Here is a 19,402-nt window from a genome sequence, read left to right as displayed (position 1 = left end):
TGGAATAACTTGAGGGGTATTCATTATTTGAAATTAAAATCTATTATATCATGATATAAATATATTACACCATTATGCAACATTCACACTATTAAATTAAAGCAAAAATTTCTGAAATAAATAATGGTGCAACCCATTTTTAAAATAAGCTTTAATTGTAATGCTTATCTTCGGTGGGGGTTTGGTTAGGTAAGATTAATCACATAATAAGAATTACACATTGTAGCAAAAATTTTCAGAGTAACCCCCTATAAATTTTTTTTCTAACTATGGCACTGCATATAACGAGTGCCAAATAGATATCAAGTTAGGGATTGGAATAGAAACTATCACTATGGTGTATGTTTACATGCTTGACAGGCAACTATTTACAACAACAATGGGAAATCTTTGATGAAATATCTAAATTACAACATGTGTGTGGTTACTCTAAGGTGACACATCATACAACATTAATAACAACCATAACAGATGTTAAAACCAGAACAGTACCCTTAAACAGATTTGTTTTTATTTATTATTGTAACGATTTCTTGTAGTCCTCCAACTATAGGAATGGAGCCAACAAAATCTCTTACAATAAGCACCTTTTAAAAGAGACTAGATGCAGATAGGAATAACCAGAAGCTCATTAGAATGAAATACTATTTGAGGATTGCCAGAAGTCCCCCAAGAAGTAGCAGTTTACCAGTTTAACAGACATCACGCGAAAAGGCACAATGTTTGTGCTGTCGAGACGCACTGATCCGAAAAGTTTTCATGTTTGGTGAGTAGTTTCATCAACGATAAGCTTCTGAGATGTTCTCATCTGCACCATTTGATAGTAAGAATGTTTTTTCAAAGCAGAGCACCAGAGGACTAGATTGTGAGCAATCTACACTTATGCAAAGACTTGCATACGAACACACATATACAGCAACTGTCCTCAGTAATATGTGAAATGGCAAAGCGAAGTGTATTATTGGACACACATATTGCTTTACAAAGTGCAGTCAGATGAATAAAACTACAATATATTGACACTTGGTTCACATGGCACTCCTTGTATTTGGTGAAAGAGTTTATGTTGTACAAGGTGAAAATAGAGGAAGCTTACATGCAGTCAAAAAGCAGCAGAGCAAAGAATGTAGATGAAAATATTTTACAAAGTTCAGAACAGTGCAATCATTTACACAGTGCTTATTCGCGTAATTTGTCAAACTACAATTTTTGGGAGGACATCTGGCAGAAAAGTTACAGGAGCTTGTAAGAAAGCTACCACAGTTCCGGAATATAAGCGCTGTAATTTACTTTTATGTTATATCGGAACAAAAAGGTTTAGGAAAATAATATGATATCAGCCATCCAAAAAATTATTCATTCAAGTAAAAAAGGAGTTGATGGTTTAGAATTAAATATTACACTGTTGAAGTTCATCTCCAGAAATTAAAAAATAGAATGGTCAGGACTTATGTAGCTTCAGTGTAGCATATAGCACAAAACTGTGGCTCTGAAGAACATTGTATTGTTTCTCTTATATAAAAAGTCTTGCTTAGATTCACATTTCTGTGCTTTTTGACTGCAACAGAATTATGTATATATATATATACATCTTTTACGCTCTAATAAATTCATTACAGTCATAGCAATTCTCTTGCTAAAGGAAGTACTCAAAGAAAATACTCTTATTAACAAGTCTTATGCATATTCCTAAGAAATCTTCACAAAAGTTTTCGTTACTTTTCAAAATCAGCTATCATCTTTCCTATTAGCACATCACACATTTATAAAGCTTAATTGCAATATATTATGCAGCAATCACACTTTACACAAAGGATTGTATTTCCAAAAGCATTTTCTATAAAAATACTTTTATATTTCAGTTCTAAAATGTCACATTAGCTTAATGCTATTGATAAGTTAGAAATATCACAAAATTTTAACACAAGATATTTCCTTTGAAGATAAAAAAAATTACAAGAGACAAATGGAAATTTCCATAAATAAATAATGAAAAGGAGTTAAGTAATAATTAATAACAAATATTATATAACAAATCACAATTTTTTTTAACATGAAAATAGTATAGGAATATAATTAAAAACAAACAAAATAAATTACTTAGGTAGAATCAACAATGGAACAGATGTATAAAATAATTCATTATATATAACGCTGTAAAAAAATTCTTTAAAAACAGATCACATTACAAATGAGATTCACATTACATGCTGATAGCATGCAATGTTTATAATAAAGACATGTAAAAAATAGTTGTATAAAAATTAAATAAATAAATTAGTAAAGTGACTAGCATTTTGCAGACAATTTTGAAATGATTTCATAAGAGATCCATCCTACAAAAGAAAAGAAATTTTTTTTAAATTACTATGAAATATTTAAAATTCATGCAAAAAATTACACCAGAGTAAAAACAGAAAAATAAAGTCCATTAATTATATTTCAGAACAAATTATCAGTTAAAATTCTGCAAATCAAACATAGAAACATATTTATAAATTAAACCTTATACTTAAACAGGTACTTGTCTATTTTTATGGCTCAGTTCAACTGTCGATTTTCAGATTATTTCAATGTTGCCAATTTAATGGATTTAATTGGCAATTTTCAAATTATTTCAAGTTTCATTATACATAAGATATCAAGATTTCATTAAGATAGCGGGTAATGATTTGCATCTTTCAGTAATTTATCGCATGGGGCATTAAAATAAACATATACCATTAAACATGTAGTCAGTTTCAAGTAGTTTCATATATCAATATAAAATTTGCTGAACAATTTAATATAAAATACACTAGTAAAATTATAGCCGGCAGAAACATTAAAACTCAAAATATAATGTAAAATTGGTACACATTTATCCACCTTACTACAGAATGCTTATTCCATCAGTAATAAAACTGTGGTATAATCTCAAAATATACATAAAAAAATAACAAAAATTATAGAAATGATAAAGTAAGATGCATTAAGATAAATAAAATACAAAATTGCTTTGCAGATATGACTTGTCTTAAAAATTCCTTACCAACCTTTATTTTATTAATTATAATTCAAAATGTTTCATTGTTTTTCAGTTTTTACTGTGGATTATCAAAATACTAATTCATTTGCCCAATTTTATTTGTTCAAAAAATTTCCTTAATATTCAATATTCATACATTTATCTAACTTAATTTGTCTCAACTATGTAAATGCATCATTTTATTTATTCTTTGTTTTTAGTCTGATAAATGAAGGAATTACAAATATTATTAATAATCTTTTATCTTATTTATTTTTGTCTATAATGTTCAATGACGAAAGAAGAATTGATTCTTAAATGCCAAGTTCGATTAGATTTACTGAGAAGGACAAAGTTTGATTTAGTCTGGTCTCATGGCTAAATTGAACCAGATAAATATGTAAAAAATTCATTGGTAAAATGACTCTAGAATCTGTAACAGATTTAGTAAATAAACTTTTGTGAATCTAGAAAAGATGCTATGTTTATGTTAGAACATCTTTTACAAATGGTGTTATTATTTAAAAAAATTATGTGGAGTTGAAATATAATCAAAAACTCAGGAAAAAGTAAAAGTATGATTTACTTCATGAAGAGTTCAATGAGGGGAATGACAGGCGATTGAAACTAGTAAGAGTAAACAATGCAAACAACTCAACAGGATATTCAATGTAATATAGAACATTGATTAATTTTAAATTGCTTATTAATGCTACTGTTTATTTTGAATCAAGGATGATTGATTGTCAATCCAATGAAAGCAATATCCACTTTATTATAGGACAAATTATGCCAATCAATTTGAGAATCATCAAAGCATTTTATTCATAAGTATTTTCCTCAAATCAAAGCTAAAAAATAGTTTTACAGCGTTTCTTCCAATCATATTAATATGATACAAGAAACATAAGAAGAAACTGAATATGAATAATCACAGTAATTCAGTGGTACTTAAATAATATAGATTTACCACACATGGATATAACAAAATTGTCCAATGTAAAAGAAAATCGCTTAAAATGAAAAAGAATAAATATTTGAAACTAGCAAAACAAATCATTTGAGACAAAATTTTAATATATATATGAAAGACAAACAAAGAGTAATAGATTAATAAGTTTTACAAATTCCTAAACATATAAATTTTAAATACAAAACTATGTAAAATAATATAGTTTTGTTTTGAGTGATATAAATTACAATTATTTTATTGCATTTATAATAATAATATGAATGACTTTAAATATTTCATTAACAAAGTGTAAAAAAATTATCTTATATCATAAATTCAAACAGGTTTAGCACAATTATTTGAAAAGCCCTATCCCCTTCTCCCTCTTCTTTGTTAGTTTACCATTTTGCACTTATCTTTCTGTTTAAGCATAAATCTATATTCCACAATCATAAAAATAGGTACAACATTTTATTGTTAGTTAAAAATATATGCAGTTTATTAAGAAAAAGTAAAACTGAGGAGCAGTGGGACCTTTCTTAGAACAACATGTTTATTATCTCCTAATATATTAAAATAGTCAGTGGACAAAAGACAATTTTAGGAAATTTAAAATACATTATGAAAATACAAAGAGTTTAAAAAAACACCAACTGCTTATTTTGGAGACTTCAAAAAGATGCAAAATAGGAAGAAAATTATACAAATTATTTTGTACTGAACAGGGGAAAAAAATTAAATAAAAATAAAAAAACCCCAATAAAGATAGTAAAGCAACATGATGAAAGCAATAAATGAAAAAAATATTATTATCAATGCTACATTATCAGATATTTTTTTTCACATAATAAAAAAAATATGAGGAAATTGATTATGAATAATCACAGTAACTAAATGGTACATAAAAAAAAATATAGATTTACCAAAGATGGATGTAGCAAAACTGTCTTAGAAATATGAATGGATTTAGACTTTTTGCAAAAGTTGTAAACAAATATTAGGTTAAACACTCAAAATCACGCTATACAATTCAAAATATAATAAATTAGTGATACAGTAAATGACCCATTCAAGAACACAATTTGTCCAAAAATAATATTCACTAACTGAATTATTCATTAATTGATCATTGGTTTATTATAATTTTAATGAGAATTTGATTAATTTATTTGGGAGATGAAATAATAAAGGTGCATAATTAATATAATTTCTATTTTTACCATATTTTTTTTATCAATTTATAATGCAATAAAACTTAACATGCATAGATTCAGAATAAGTTATATAATTTTATAGATATCATTTTTGCTTTTAAAAGTAATAGCACTATTTTAGAGACAGTCTGCAGAACAATAAACAAAAACAAACAGAGGGAGTCGTCTCCTTGAAATGCTTGCATATTATGTATAGTATTTTGCATTATAAACTGCCTGCCATTGGGGAACAATAGTTATGAAAGAGCCTATTACTGCACGAGTTTAGGCAATTAATACACCGACAGGAGTAGTTTCATAGAAATTTTCTCCCATTCTCTCCAATAAAGGTCTTATCTCCTACCTACCTCATAAAAATTGAATTTTGGGTAAAGACGCGAATGAAAATAATGTTGAGAAATATAGATTTTCATTGTGAACCTAGCATTTTTGCTGAATCTATTGTACGATAGAATTAGTGAGTGTTTTGGACGACTTTTTTCCTGATGATGATGTGTCCGCGTTACCACGGAAAGAGGGTGCAGTAGTTTCTGAGGGTAAAGACCCCTGAGCACCCAAAGGCAGAAGTCTGACTTCTAGCTCATATGAAGATGAAACTCACACAATCGCTTGCACACCCCCTTTTTACAGGGGGACACATTCACACACCTCACAGATAGAACACAGATGAAGAACAACCATGCCCGAACCGGACTCGAACCCCGGACACCCAGATCACGAGGAAGACGCGCTACCCCTAGGCCAGGACACCGGCGACTTTTTTCCTAATCGATCTTTATCAAAATTTGACACAGAACAATAGTTGCAATTACAAGTCACATATCGAATTTCATTGGTATAAATCATTGCATTTAAGAGTTATTGCATTTACAAGCATGCGAAAAAACAGACATAACCCATGGGAAAAATTTAGTTTAAAACTTGACAAGAATCTATATTTTAGATGCTAAACTTGTGCGCTAAATTTTATCTATCTAGCTTTTTATGTTTTGTAATAATTGAGCTCACTTAAATGCAAACAGACAGATGGACTTCTTCATTCAAAATTTAATAGAAATTTCAAAAATTGGTCTTAAATTTATATACGAAATTTCATCCACCTATTTTTGAGTTGTCATGTTCATAGAAAGACATATAACAATGCCAAAAATGGGTTTTTCGGGCTGAGAGAGGTATGAAATGTGGTGATTCGCCAAAATCTCGAGACTGAGTAATCTGACGATAATAAAATTTTCTATAAATTTAGTAAACGAGAAAATAAAAATGCATATATTTTAAATATCTTAGTTTGCATTAAACAGAATTTTATAGTAAATAAAGACAAGTTTATACGATATTTAACAATTAATGCATACAATATTGAACAATTAGCACATTTTTTTTACGTCCATAATTTTGGTTTGATAATTCTTTATTGTATAATTTGAAATTAATTTCTAATTAATAAAAAATATTCAATTATTTGTATAATTTTAGGTAAAAGATAGTTCTACATACATACTCATTTCTTTTAAGTCAAGGTTGAACTTTCTTTCGAAGACTGCCTGCTCATCATGCTTTGATATTCATGCCCAAAAACAGAATCATCATCTGTCGTCGATTGTTGAGATGGTTGAGGCAACAGAGGAGGACGGCGGGATTCAACCACTGCATCTGGCTGCAGAGCTGTTTTGTCATCAGTGCTAGATTGGGATGGATTATGAGTGGTAGAGGTTATAGGACTAACAATTGGCACTGTGGCTAGGAGCAAAGGCAATCCCACAACAGAATTTTCAAGCTCACTCTTGGAAGGCTGGGCAGGTGGTGCAGAAGTACTTGCTGTAGCAGAGGTAGGAGGTGGAGCTACACGGGGAGGACCATAAGTTGATGTATTGGCGCAATATGAAGGAACACGATGTATTCTGTGACCACCACTATGTGCAGGAGATCCAGAAGTCGTGGAGCTGTCGACAGGAGCCACATCCTGGGTGAAAAGATCACCATCTTGGAAAGTATGCCTTCTGTCTAGAGCTCCATCAGGCAGGCGAGGGGTATTAGGAAACTGTAAAGTTTTTGATTGGGATGGGCTTAGAGGAGGATGTCTTTGTGTAGTGGCACTGAACATGGAAGAATCTGGAGCATGAGATACGCTCAGTGATGGAGAACCTCTTCCAGAGGCAAGAGATTCAGTCTCATCATCCAAACTCACAAATTTAATAGGTTGTGCGTGAGATTTAGAACTTGATTTTGGACCAATAGGTTTATGTGCTTTGGAAGAAGGACCAGATGATGAAAATGTATCATGAATATTGAATTTTGAAATTGGAATAAAAGCACTTCCTGTGACATCAGAGCCTTCAGTTGTGCTCTTATGGTAATTGTCTGATATCAGTTTCTCAGTTTCTTCCTTATAGAGGCTGTCTTTTTTCAAAATAGAACGTTTTTTTGCAGTGTCTGAGCTGTTAAATTTTTTCATTGAAGAACCTCTTTCCAATGACCCACCAAGCAGTGGACTTTTGTTTCCATTTTTTTTCCCTATAAAGAATGGATATGATATATCTCGTTATACACTTACTTAATATATATATAATGCATCTCATGAATATAAATGCAACAGTCTCAAGAATGTTTACAATCTTGAGTTTGAGTTTAAGTTAATCTAAAATATTCTTTGATCAATTTCTTTTTTATTCTTAAGAAATAATTAATTTTTTAAACAAAATTTTATTTTTCAGATGCCAAAAACTGAATTAAAAACGTCCCATGAGGAAACAAAGAATTTCATCTCCATACTTAAATCAAGTTAATATAAAATTTTAGAAATTAGAAGCACAATTATATTATTTAATAACATTAAAGTTCTTAACAACATGTAATGTAAGCATGTTATCCTCATACACGAAGACAGAAATTTTCTAAACATAAAATTATTTTGAGATGCAAAAAATTTAGCTGAAGAGATATATATATATATATATTATATATATATATATATATATATATATATATATATATATATATATATATATATATATATATATATATATATATATATATATATATATATATATATATATATATATATATATATATATATATATATTAAAAATTAAGAGTCCAAATAATAATTTGAGCTAAAGAAAAAAAAGTATTAAATGAAAACTAATTAAAAACTTGTTATCATATTTGATGAAAATGTATTACATTTCTATGCATACAATAACCAAATGGAAAAGTTATGAATTTCAATTTAAAAAAATGATGGAAATAAAAATGTAACAGTAATTGTAAGATTGGTAATAACAATCAAGTTCGACCCAAGGTACTTAAAAATGATGCAAGCATACAAGATTAGAAAAGCTGTCTGATTTTTCAATAAAAAGGCTTCTTTTTTCTTGTTTTAATCTAATTATACATACACTATTGGTCAAAAGTATTGCAAGTTTGAGAAATTTCACGTTTTTTCAAGAATAAGACCCCGAAAAGTAATATTTTTTCTCTTAGTGACATTTTTTTATGTCAATATGTTAAATTAATCAAAAGGCAAGATATAATTAAGTTATTGAACAAAAAAATTTTTTTTTTATTTCAAAAAGAATAAAATACAAATAAAATGCACAGGTTATCAGTATCGGAATCAATTTTGTTTTCCCGGAATAAAATAAAGTAAAGAAAAAATTTCAGTTCTTTTGATCAAAAAAAGATAAAAAAGTTCAAGTTAACTGAAAAGAATTTAATATTTAATAATATCCACAAGGTTTTGCAACATTTCTTTCGGTATTTCATGGTGCCAAACTTTAATTATTGTTTCTTGAAGTTCTTGTTTTGTTCTGGGATGATTTTCAATTATTTTCTTCCCCACTATACTCCATAAATTCTCAATGGCCAGTTAAAATCTGACCAGTTTTCTGGTCATGTGAGAACATTAATACCATGCTTTGCAAATGCAGCTTTAACCTAAAATAACGAATGTTTCGATATAAAGGTCAGAACTGAAATGAAATTTAAAATTAATTGTAAAGTTTGTCTTATATTTTTCGATGAATGGCAGAGTGCTAGATCTTACTGAAATATCCACTTCTGCCTTGGGAACATGTCACAAGCATTACGAAGCAATTGATCCTTCAGCACACCAACATAATTTTCACTATTTATGGTTCCCTGTACAAAATGAAATCGTCCAGTTGTTTGATATGACACACACCCCACACCATTACGCATTCTGTGTGTTTTGAAGTACGAACCAGGTATTCTGGCATTTGCTTCACTACAAACGTGGCCAGGCTTGTCAGACATTAAAGCAAAGCGAATTTAGTCGCTAAATATAACCTGTCTCCATTCCGAAATACTCCTATTTTTGTGCCCCTTGGCCCACTCCAATCGTTTTTTCCGCATTGCTTTCGTCAGTACTGGTTATTTTCTAGGCACTTGTGCCTTGTAACCAGCTACACAGAGCCTCTTGCGAACTCTTCTGGGATTCGCAATGACAGACGTGGACTCGTTCCATTCTCTTGCAAGTGTAGCAGAACTTGCAAATCTATTTTTATGGCATAATCGTGTCAATGTAGCATCAGCACGTTTAGAAGATAACTTCGGATGACCACTTCTAGGCTTTTTATCTACGGTTCCTCGGTTTTGAATCCTTTTATGAGGCCTGAAACAGTCGACTCACTGCAGTCGCACCGATGAACAATCCTAACATTGGAAATGTTTTTTTGATGCATTAAAATAACAGCTTGGTGCTTCTCACGAGTTAATTCATACATTTTAAAAAGAAATGATCAGTTTAAATTGAAAAATAATGCACAGTGAACGCACTTCGGCAGTGCAATAAACGAAATAAAATTATTCGCAGTCGGAGCGATTTTATAATAAACTACCGGGATGACCTAATCGTTGCAGACGATTACTTCACAATGGATGACGCAATAGCTTGAAACTTCTCCACCATATTTATATTAGAAAATATCACTTTAAATGAAAAAAATATATATATATTACTTTAAGGGGACTTATTCTGAAAAAACGTAAAATTTCTCAAACTTACAATACCTTTGACCAGTAATGTACTTTTAATTATTATCATACGATTTGTGTACATTTCACAACCTTCAATTAGAATCAAAGTAGGATATTTTAAGTCTTAATATATGGCAGTAATATAGTTTCCTCATAACCAAAAATACCTTTATTTCTTGAAAGAGATAAAATTTATCACAAGGAAGGGAATACGTTTATATAATTGGAATAATATTAACAAATTAACTAAGCATGATCTTCTCAAATGTTGTATAGAAATTAATGTAATTTTGTAAGATGATATATTGTACTTTTATTTATAAAGATGTAATGTCGTGTCCCGATAAAACTGGCCCTTGGAGCATCTATAAACCCTTGTGCCCGACTTTCATTGGTATTCCAAATATTTCGACTAATGTGTGCTGCTTATTTTTTTCTAATTAGTTCAATGACGCAAAGTAAGCAATTTTTACCTATTTTACATAATAACATCTTCCCGTATATTTTCGTGTATAAACCGATAATTTTTGGAACTTTTCTGCAGTTAAACCAGGGTGATCATTTATAAATAAATCCAATAATTTCACAAAAAAAAGAGACATTGGGCATTTTTTATTTCTTAAATTTAAGATATTTATTTTAATGAAATGCATTATTCTTTTTTATAAAAATAATTTTTTTTTTTTTTTTTTTTTTTTTTTTTTTAAATTAGCGGTTTGTTACGTCGAACCGAAAATTTATCGAGAAATGCTAAGCAGCCATGCTATTACAATTTTTTGCAAATGTGATCACCTGTAGTTGAAATTTTCCCATATAAGAAATTCTCTTCTTCACCATCTTACAAGCAAAAAATAAAATGACAAAGAAAATAACAATAACATAATTATAACAGACAGTAAATGAATAGGTAGAAAAATTAACCAAATTAGAAATAAATATTAAGTTAATAGTCAAAGAATCAAAAGGATTAACTGAATCCGGCCCGAAGACTTTTTCAAGGGTCACCCTCAGGCAAGGATTCAAACCAGGGATTTTTTCTGTGAGGGGTCTGACTTTTCGTCCAACAAATTGACCCCTCGTGACCCGAAAATCCCAGAAAATTGAGGTTTTAGAGATAAATTAGTATCACAAGATTAAAACAAGTAAAAACACTAGCAAAAAACAAACCAAATAAGACCACAGCAAATCAAACCACAAGATACATGAAAAAAAAAGTAATATAAACACAAGGCAAATTACTTACAAAATGAAAGTACAAATCTGAAGAAAACTACTTGAGGTTAAAACGTGCTATTGTAGATGTATTTCGTTGAACTAAACTAAGATTTAATTTTTCCACGTTTACAGCTATATCCGCCTCCCACGTTTCGTCATAATGTATCGTCATCAAACTTGAAGCGCCATCTATTGAATTAAAACTCAAAGCTAACAAACCAGAGGAAGTCAGAAATTAAACAGACCCTCTCTTATCAAAACTTCTATATTGCAAAAGTTTTTGGGAAATTCGTTAATAGTTAAATTTTTAATGAGATTGTTTGTTGCTAAGATATAAGAGCTTTTATTATTGCAAATTTTTTTAATTCTGTTAAATTGTGAAAATATCAAAATTTTTTAAAATTTTAGAGTTTAAATTAGAATGGTAGTTACTAAGTTTAATTATTTTAAAGTTAAATTCATCCCTTTTATCATAAATACCTATCAAAGTTTTTCCATTGTCAATTTCTATATTTAAATCTAAATAATTAGCTTTAAGTTGATTTTCGTTTGTTTGAGTTAAAACTAATTCTTTTGGGTAACAATTAATAATATCATTAGGATTATCCACATTTAACAAAATTAAGTCATCAATATATCTCCAGCCTATTATTAAGTTAAGTTTAATTATTTCTTTTTCATAATAATGTAGGAAAATATTGGCTAACGCACTTGAAAAAGCTGTTCCCATTGGAATTCCTTTTTCTTGTTTATAAAACTTTATTCCGTTAAAAACATAGTTTTCTTTAATATTAAATTTACATAACTCTAACCAATTAGTTTTTGTAATAATATCTCTATTTAAATATTCTTCATATATATTAGTACAGACATCTATTAACTTTTCATGAGGTAGATTAGTGTATAAATTTTCAAAATCATAAGTATTAAGCTTATTAAAATTGTTATCCTTTAGAAAGTCCAAAATATCTTTGTTACTATTGATAATAAAATTATCTTCCTCTTTAATTTTGTTTAGGACAATTTTTAAGTATTTAAAGAAATGTTTTCCCATATAGTAATTGTAACTGCTAGTGCTACAAGTTACGAATCTAAAATTTATTGGTTTTTTATGAAATTTTATTGTTGGGAAGAGGTAAGGGTAGTTTAAAGAGCAAGTTTTTATTTTAATTTTTTTAGCGAAAGCTAGCATCCTTTTATCCAATTCTTTTTTCCCGGTGTTAATTAATTTGTAAGTTGAATTAGAGTTATATTCCTTAGTTAGAAGTTCTTTATAATAATATTTACAAATTAAACCGAAATTATTTGCCGATTTATCTATTACTGTAATAACAAACCTCTCTTTTAAATTTTTTATTTCTTTTTTCAAAGTTTTGTTGAAATAAATTCCTCGTTCTTTAGTTCTAACGTTGTCTGCATTAAATTCTGTTTTAATGTCTTCTAAAATCCTTACTTTCCATTCTCTGAAACCTTCTGGAGGCCAATGGTATTTCCTAGATAATTTGGAAATAAAAATATCCAAATCTTGTCCGATAGAAATTAAGATTTTTTTAATGTTAACTTTTTCTCTTAATCTAAATTTCGTGCCCCTTTCCATCAAATCTCTTAAAGAGTTAGAATCTATAATTTTTAAATTCCCTGTTATAATATGTCCTTTATCAGCATCTATATAATCTTTATAAATATCTTTATTACAATTACAGTCTGTCTTGTCTATCTTATTTAAATTTTTGCTATAGTAATTATAGTTACAGATTCTTTTTCTTAAAGTTGCTGAATAACTAAATGCTATTGAAGCTATTGCATTATCCTTTAAAGGAAAAAATTCTTTATTGTTGTGCATAACTTTAGGTAACTTTAGGTTTTCGAAGCAAATATCCAAAAATCTCACTACACAGTATTCTTTATTTAAATTACTTTTAGTTTTAAATAGTAAATCGTTTTTTCCTATATTAAGCTTGAATTTGATAAGATCTAGAATTATGTATTTAGTGAATGAATTTTCAAACTTTAAATCTTCAAATTTGTTATTAATAAACCATCTAATTTTATTTTTTCTAAAGCCAAATAGATATTTCTTAATTTTAAGAATATTTTCATTATTATGTTCCAAATTACACAAATTTTGAAAATCCTCAGTTACTATATCAAAATTGCCGCCTCTACCTTTTCCTCTCTTAAATCTTTTACTTTTGTTTTCATTATCTAGAAAGTCTTTAAAGATGTTAAGTTTGTTATAAATACAAATGTTATCCAAATCCCCGTAACCTTCTCCATTTAATTTACTATTGAGTCCATAAGGAAACAAAGTTTTTAAATTACATATATAAATATTTTCCAAGTCTAATCTTTTATTTAAATCAATAATATTATCTTCCAGAATGTAAATATTAATGTTATCAAAATTATGACATTGGAAGTGTAGTAGCTCATAATCAAAAGACTCATTTTTACTAAAGTTTTTAATGGCAGATCTGTGGCCATTTACTCGTTTATTTAGTTCAGTACTGGTTTGTCCTATGTAATTCAAATTACATTCTTTGCAATTTAATAAATAAATAAGATTTTTATTTTTACAGAACAATTCTAGATTTGAAATTTCGTTATTAATTTGTTCTTTATTAGCAAGTGGACAAGTCTTACATTTTTTGTTATTACAAATTCGATATTTTTTAGTATTTTTAAATTTTTTTAAACGAAACAATTGTGCAAGTAACTTTTTGTCCATGGATGCTCCAAGCACAAAGCTATCCACAGTGCCCCTTGGTAAAGCGCGCGACGGGCCATGCGCTATGAGAAATTCTTTTATTGACCTTTGCATAATTTATTTAATGGTACCTAAAAGAAAAAAAACTCTCCTTGCCTCAACAATCCGGAAATTTCGAATCAAATCCAAAAAAGGGGGGATTTTTTATTATTAAAGGATGCATTTAGTGGAAAAGCGCAAATGCAGCTTAATTCCAACTAGATGCAAGAATAAGAAACTATCAATCCATAAGTAAACAATGTGCAAAAACACCTATATAATTTTTCTGAATCTATATAATAATAAAATATAAAATATACATTGTATTTAGAGAGCGCTAATGCTGCTGCAACTAAAACACAAATGAACTTAACCAAATTAGAAATAAATATTAAGTTAATAGTCAAAGAATCAAAAGGATTAACTGAATCCGGCCCGAAGACTTTTTCAAGGGTCACCCTCAGGCAAGGATTCAAACCAGGGATTTTTTCTGTGAGGGGTCTGACTTTTCGTCCAACAAATTGACCCCTCGTGACCCGAAAATCCCAGAAAATTGAGGTTTTAGAGATAAATTAGTATCACAAGATTAAAACAAGTAAAAACACTAGCAAAAAACAAACCAAATAAGACCACAGCAAATCAAACCACAAGATACATGAAAAAAAAGTAATATAAACACAAGGCAAATTACTTACAAAATGAAAGTACAAATCTGAAGAAAACTACTTGAGGTTAAAACGTGCTATTGTAGATGTATTTCGTTGAACTAAACTAAGATTTAATTTTTCCACGTTTACAGCTATATCCGCCTCCCACGTTTCGTCATAATGTATCGTCATCAAACTTGAAGCGCCATCTATTGAATTAAAACTCAAAGCTAACAAACCAGAGGAAGTCAGAAATTAAACAGACCCTCTCTTATCAAAACTTCTATATTGCAAAAGTTTTTGGGAAATTCGTTAATAGTTAAATTTTTAATGAGATTGTTTGTTGCTAAGATATAAGAGCTTTTATTATTGCAAATTTTTTTAATTCTGTTAAATTGTGAAAATATCAAATTTTTTAAAATTTTAGAGTTTAAATTAGAATGGTAGTTACTAAGTTTAATTATTTTAAAGTTAAATTCATCCCTTTTATCATAAATACCTATCAAAGTTTTTCCATTGTCAATTTCTATATTTAAATCTAAATAATTAGCTTTAAGTTGATTTTCGTTTGTTTGAGTTAAAACTAATTCTTTTGGGTAACAATTAATAATATCATTAGGATTATCCACATTTAACAAAATTAAGTCATCAATATATCTCCAGCCTATTATTAAGTTAAGTTTAATTATTTCTTTTTCATAATAATGTAGGAAAATATTGGCTAACGCACTTGAAAAAGCTGTTCCCATTGGAATTCCTTTTTCTTGTTTATAAAACTTTATTCCGTTAAAAACATAGTTTTCTTTAATATTAAATTTACATAACTCTAACCAATTAGTTTTTGTAATAATATCTCTATTTAAATATTCTTCATATATATTAGTACAGACATCTATTAACTTTTCATGAGGTAGATTAGTGTATAAATTTTCAAAATCATAAGTATTAAGCTTATTAAAATTGTTATCCTTTAGAAAGTCCAAAATATCTTTGTTACTATTGATAATAAAATTATCTTCCTCTTTAATTTTGTTTAGGACAATTTTTAAGTATTTAAAGAAATGTTTTCCCATGAAAAGTTAATAGATGTCTGTACTAATATATATGAAGAATATTTAAATAGAGATATTATTACAAAAACTAATTGGTTAGAGTTATGTAAATTTAATATTAAAGAAAACTATGTTTTTAACGGAATAAAGTTTTATAAACAAGAAAAAGGAATTCCAATGGGAACAGCTTTTTCAAGTGCGTTAGCCAATATTTTCCTACATTATTATGAAAAAGAAATAATTAAACTTAACTTAATAATAGGCTGGAGATATATTGATGACTTAATTTTGTTAAATGTGGATAATCCTAATGATATTATTAATTGTTACCCAAAAGAATTAGTTTTAACTCAAACAAACGAAAATCAACTTAAAGCTAATTATTTAGATTTAAATATAGAAATTGACAATGGAAAAACTTTGATAGGTATTTATGATAAAAGGGATGAATTTAACTTTAAAATAATTAAACTTAGTAACTACCATTCTAATTTAAACTCTAAAATTTTAAAAAATTTGATATTTTCACAATTTAACAGAATTAAAAAAATTTGCAATAATAAAAGCTCTTATATCTTAGCAACAAACAATCTCATTAAAAATTTAACTATTAACGAATTTCCCAAAAACTTTTGCAATATAGAAGTTTTGATAAGAGAGGGTCTGTTTAATTTCTGACTTCCTCTGGTTTGTTAGCTTTGAGTTTTAATTCAATAGATGGCGCTTCAAGTTTGATGACGATACATTATGACGAAACGTGGGAGGCGGATATAGCTGTAAACGTGGAAAAATTAAATCTTAGTTTAGTTCAACGAAATACATCTACAATAGCACGTTTTAACCTCAAGTAGTTTTCTTCAGATTTGTACTTTCATTTTGTAAGTAATTTGCCTTGTGTTTATATTACTTTTTTTTTCATGTATCTTGTGGTTTGATTTGCTGTGGTCTTATTTGGTTTGTTTTTTGCTAGTGTTTTTACTTGTTTTAATCTTGTGATACTAATTTATCTCTAAAACCTCAATTTTCTGGGATTTTCGGGTCACGAGGGGTCAATTTGTTGGACGAAAAGTCAGACCCCTCACAGAAAAAATCCCTGGTTTGAATCCTTGCCTGAGGGTGACCCTTGAAAAAGTCTTCGGGCCGGATTCAGTTAATCCTTTTGATTCTTTGACTATTAACTTAATATTTATTTCTAATTTGGTTAAGTTCATTTGTGTTTTAGTTGCAGCAGCATTAGCGCTCTCTAAATACAATGTATATTTTATATTTTATTATTATATAGATTCAGAAAAATTATATAGGTGTTTTTGCACATTGTTTACTTATGGATTGATAGTTTCTTAGGTAGAAAAATGCCAGCTTCAGATAGAGTTACCAGAGTTAAAACTCTTGCCATTGACGGCTGGTATTTTATTTTATAGCAGTTCGATAGAAAAAATATTCCATCCATTTTGCCTGCTTGGTAATATTTTCGTCCTCATATCCCCAGCATTGCGTTTCGAGGAAAAATATATTCAAACAAACTTATAATAATGCAATTTATTATTTATAACGTGTGCGTTTTGTTACAAGAAAATTGTTTAAAGATATTCGTTTTTGTCTACACTTCAAAATTTGGAGAAATTAGTCACAGCATTATTGTTAAATGAGTTTTGTAGTTTTATTGCCTTATAGGGTGATGATTCAACACATGAAGCAATAATTTCCCATGCTTTCAGCATCTCCCTTATTGGTTGTTACTCTGATGAGATTCTTGTCCTGACTAAATCCGTGACCCCCAAGAGATAATTGTATTTATTTTTTATATAGTACATAAAAATAATTGTTTATTAATCATATTTTAATAATATTTCTATTTTGTATATGTACGAGTTCTGAATAATTGTATTGTTTTTTTCTTCTTGCTATTATGTTGAAATAAATAAATGTTTACTAATGTGTGTCTTCATGTAGTTCATATTTTATAATTTCTTAATTCATTCATATTTATTAACTTAAATATGTTATTAAGTACAGCTCATAGATTTGCTATATTTTTTTAAAACAAACATTTCTAGTAAAAATGTTTAAATCTAATATTTATATAGAGCATAAAAAAAAACCCGAATGAATAATCTCATTATGTTACTAATCAAATTTTTTGTTCACAGCAATTTTTATTTTTTATTTTAAATCTTTTACTATTGATTAGCTTACTTTTAAAAAAAATAAAATTCCTGAGAACTAAAAAGTTTCCATTTCAAAGAAAATTTAATGTAAACATCTATTTTACACAAACAGATATTAAATAATTCGTAAATTAGCAATTATTATGCACCTATTTAATAATTCGGTTAATGTGTTTTTAATAATAAAAGTTGTCATGAAATTGTGATGTTCAATATCGGAAATTCTCAAACCGCGATTGTAATTATTTAAATGTCATTTTTTTAATACAAAGTAATATTGTTTTAATTAGTATCTATGCAATTATTTGATAATTTAGAGAATTGACAAAAATTGTGGACAATTGTTAATGCTATGCAAGCATAACGCAAGTTATGCGTTATGTTAATCTCCGTCCTCCTCGGAGCGTCCGACCAACAGTGATAACTCATTACAACAGCCAGCAGGCCTTATCTCTCGGGGGTCACGCTAAATCTCCCTTTTGGTTCTAGCCATGTTCTTCTACTACCTTATCGATACCGCTGGTATCCATCTTTAGCTGTAAAATCTTGCTCAGACAGAATCAGGTCGATTAAATCTCCACATCCGGGTATTTGGTCAAACTCGAGGCATCGCGTTCAAAAAAAAAAAAAAAAAAAAAAAAAAACCTATCCGGCTAAAACTTTATCCATATAGATGTAAGGATTTATTCTTTAAACAAGCGCTAATACAGACTGACACGCCATCGTCAGTCTGTATTAGCGCTTGTCCAGTAACGAGTGTCCAGGTAACTTGTGTGTAACGAGTGTCCAGGTGACGTCACGGCGTCACCTGGACACTCGTTATGCGAAACATCGCTCGCTAAGCGATGTTCGATTGTATTTGAAAATATACGATTAGTACTTTATTAGGAAACATTAAAAAGGCATTTTGCTATCAGATTCCCATAATACAGGAATTTTAATAGATATTTTATATTTCCAAATTAAGTTTAGAAAATATATTTTTGAACATACAGCAGAAATGCTTTTAACTCTTTATATCCTTTATGCAGTGCTTAACACATTCACTGCCATATTTTTCACCAGTGCGTTACATCTATCATCTAATTATACAGAACCATCTATCTAACTAAAGACCCTCCACCCCCTTCTCACTATAGTTAAGAGATAGCAAAGAAAGAGTTATCTAATTAGACAAGTGGTTCGAATATCAGGTTTGAGTTGTAACAATGAATGTTTTAAAAATGCCATTTAAATCATGCTGATATCTTCATAATATGGCTACTTCTTTTTATGGTATTCAAAAGAACAGCAAGAGATATCTCTGATAGCAAGCAATAGATATCAGTTAATGACAGGGGGAAAAATCTTTATTCATTAAATAAATTAAGTTATTTTAATTAATTTAAAAAGTCATCCTCCTT

The 19,402-nt window shown here is 28.7% G+C and overlaps 1 protein-coding gene across 2 annotated transcripts in view; it reads right to left on the bottom strand.

The window, feature by feature from the left end:
* Positions 1-2,109: 2,109 nt before the first annotated feature.
* Positions 2,110-19,402, bottom strand: part of LOC129963640 (potassium voltage-gated channel subfamily B member 1-like) — a 58,248-nt gene continuing 40,955 nt past the window's right edge. Inside the window, exons 6-7 of one of the 2 annotated variants that reach the window (XM_056078129.1) lie at positions 6,671-7,687; positions 2,110-2,336 (exon numbers count right to left, since the gene is read on the bottom strand). In XM_056078129.1, the coding sequence (XP_055934104.1) occupies positions 6,684-7,687 (1,004 nt within the window). In that variant the 3' untranslated portion in view covers positions 2,110-2,336; positions 6,671-6,683. The remainder of the gene's footprint in view (positions 2,337-6,670; positions 7,688-19,402) is intronic. The other variant, XM_056078130.1, reaches the window with a different exon arrangement.

This window comes from Argiope bruennichi, chromosome 3, assembly GCF_947563725.1.
Source record: "Argiope bruennichi chromosome 3, qqArgBrue1.1, whole genome shotgun sequence".
Taxonomy (NCBI): domain Eukaryota; kingdom Metazoa; phylum Arthropoda; class Arachnida; order Araneae; family Araneidae; genus Argiope; species Argiope bruennichi.
This window is presented reverse-complemented; position numbering and strand designations above follow the sequence as displayed.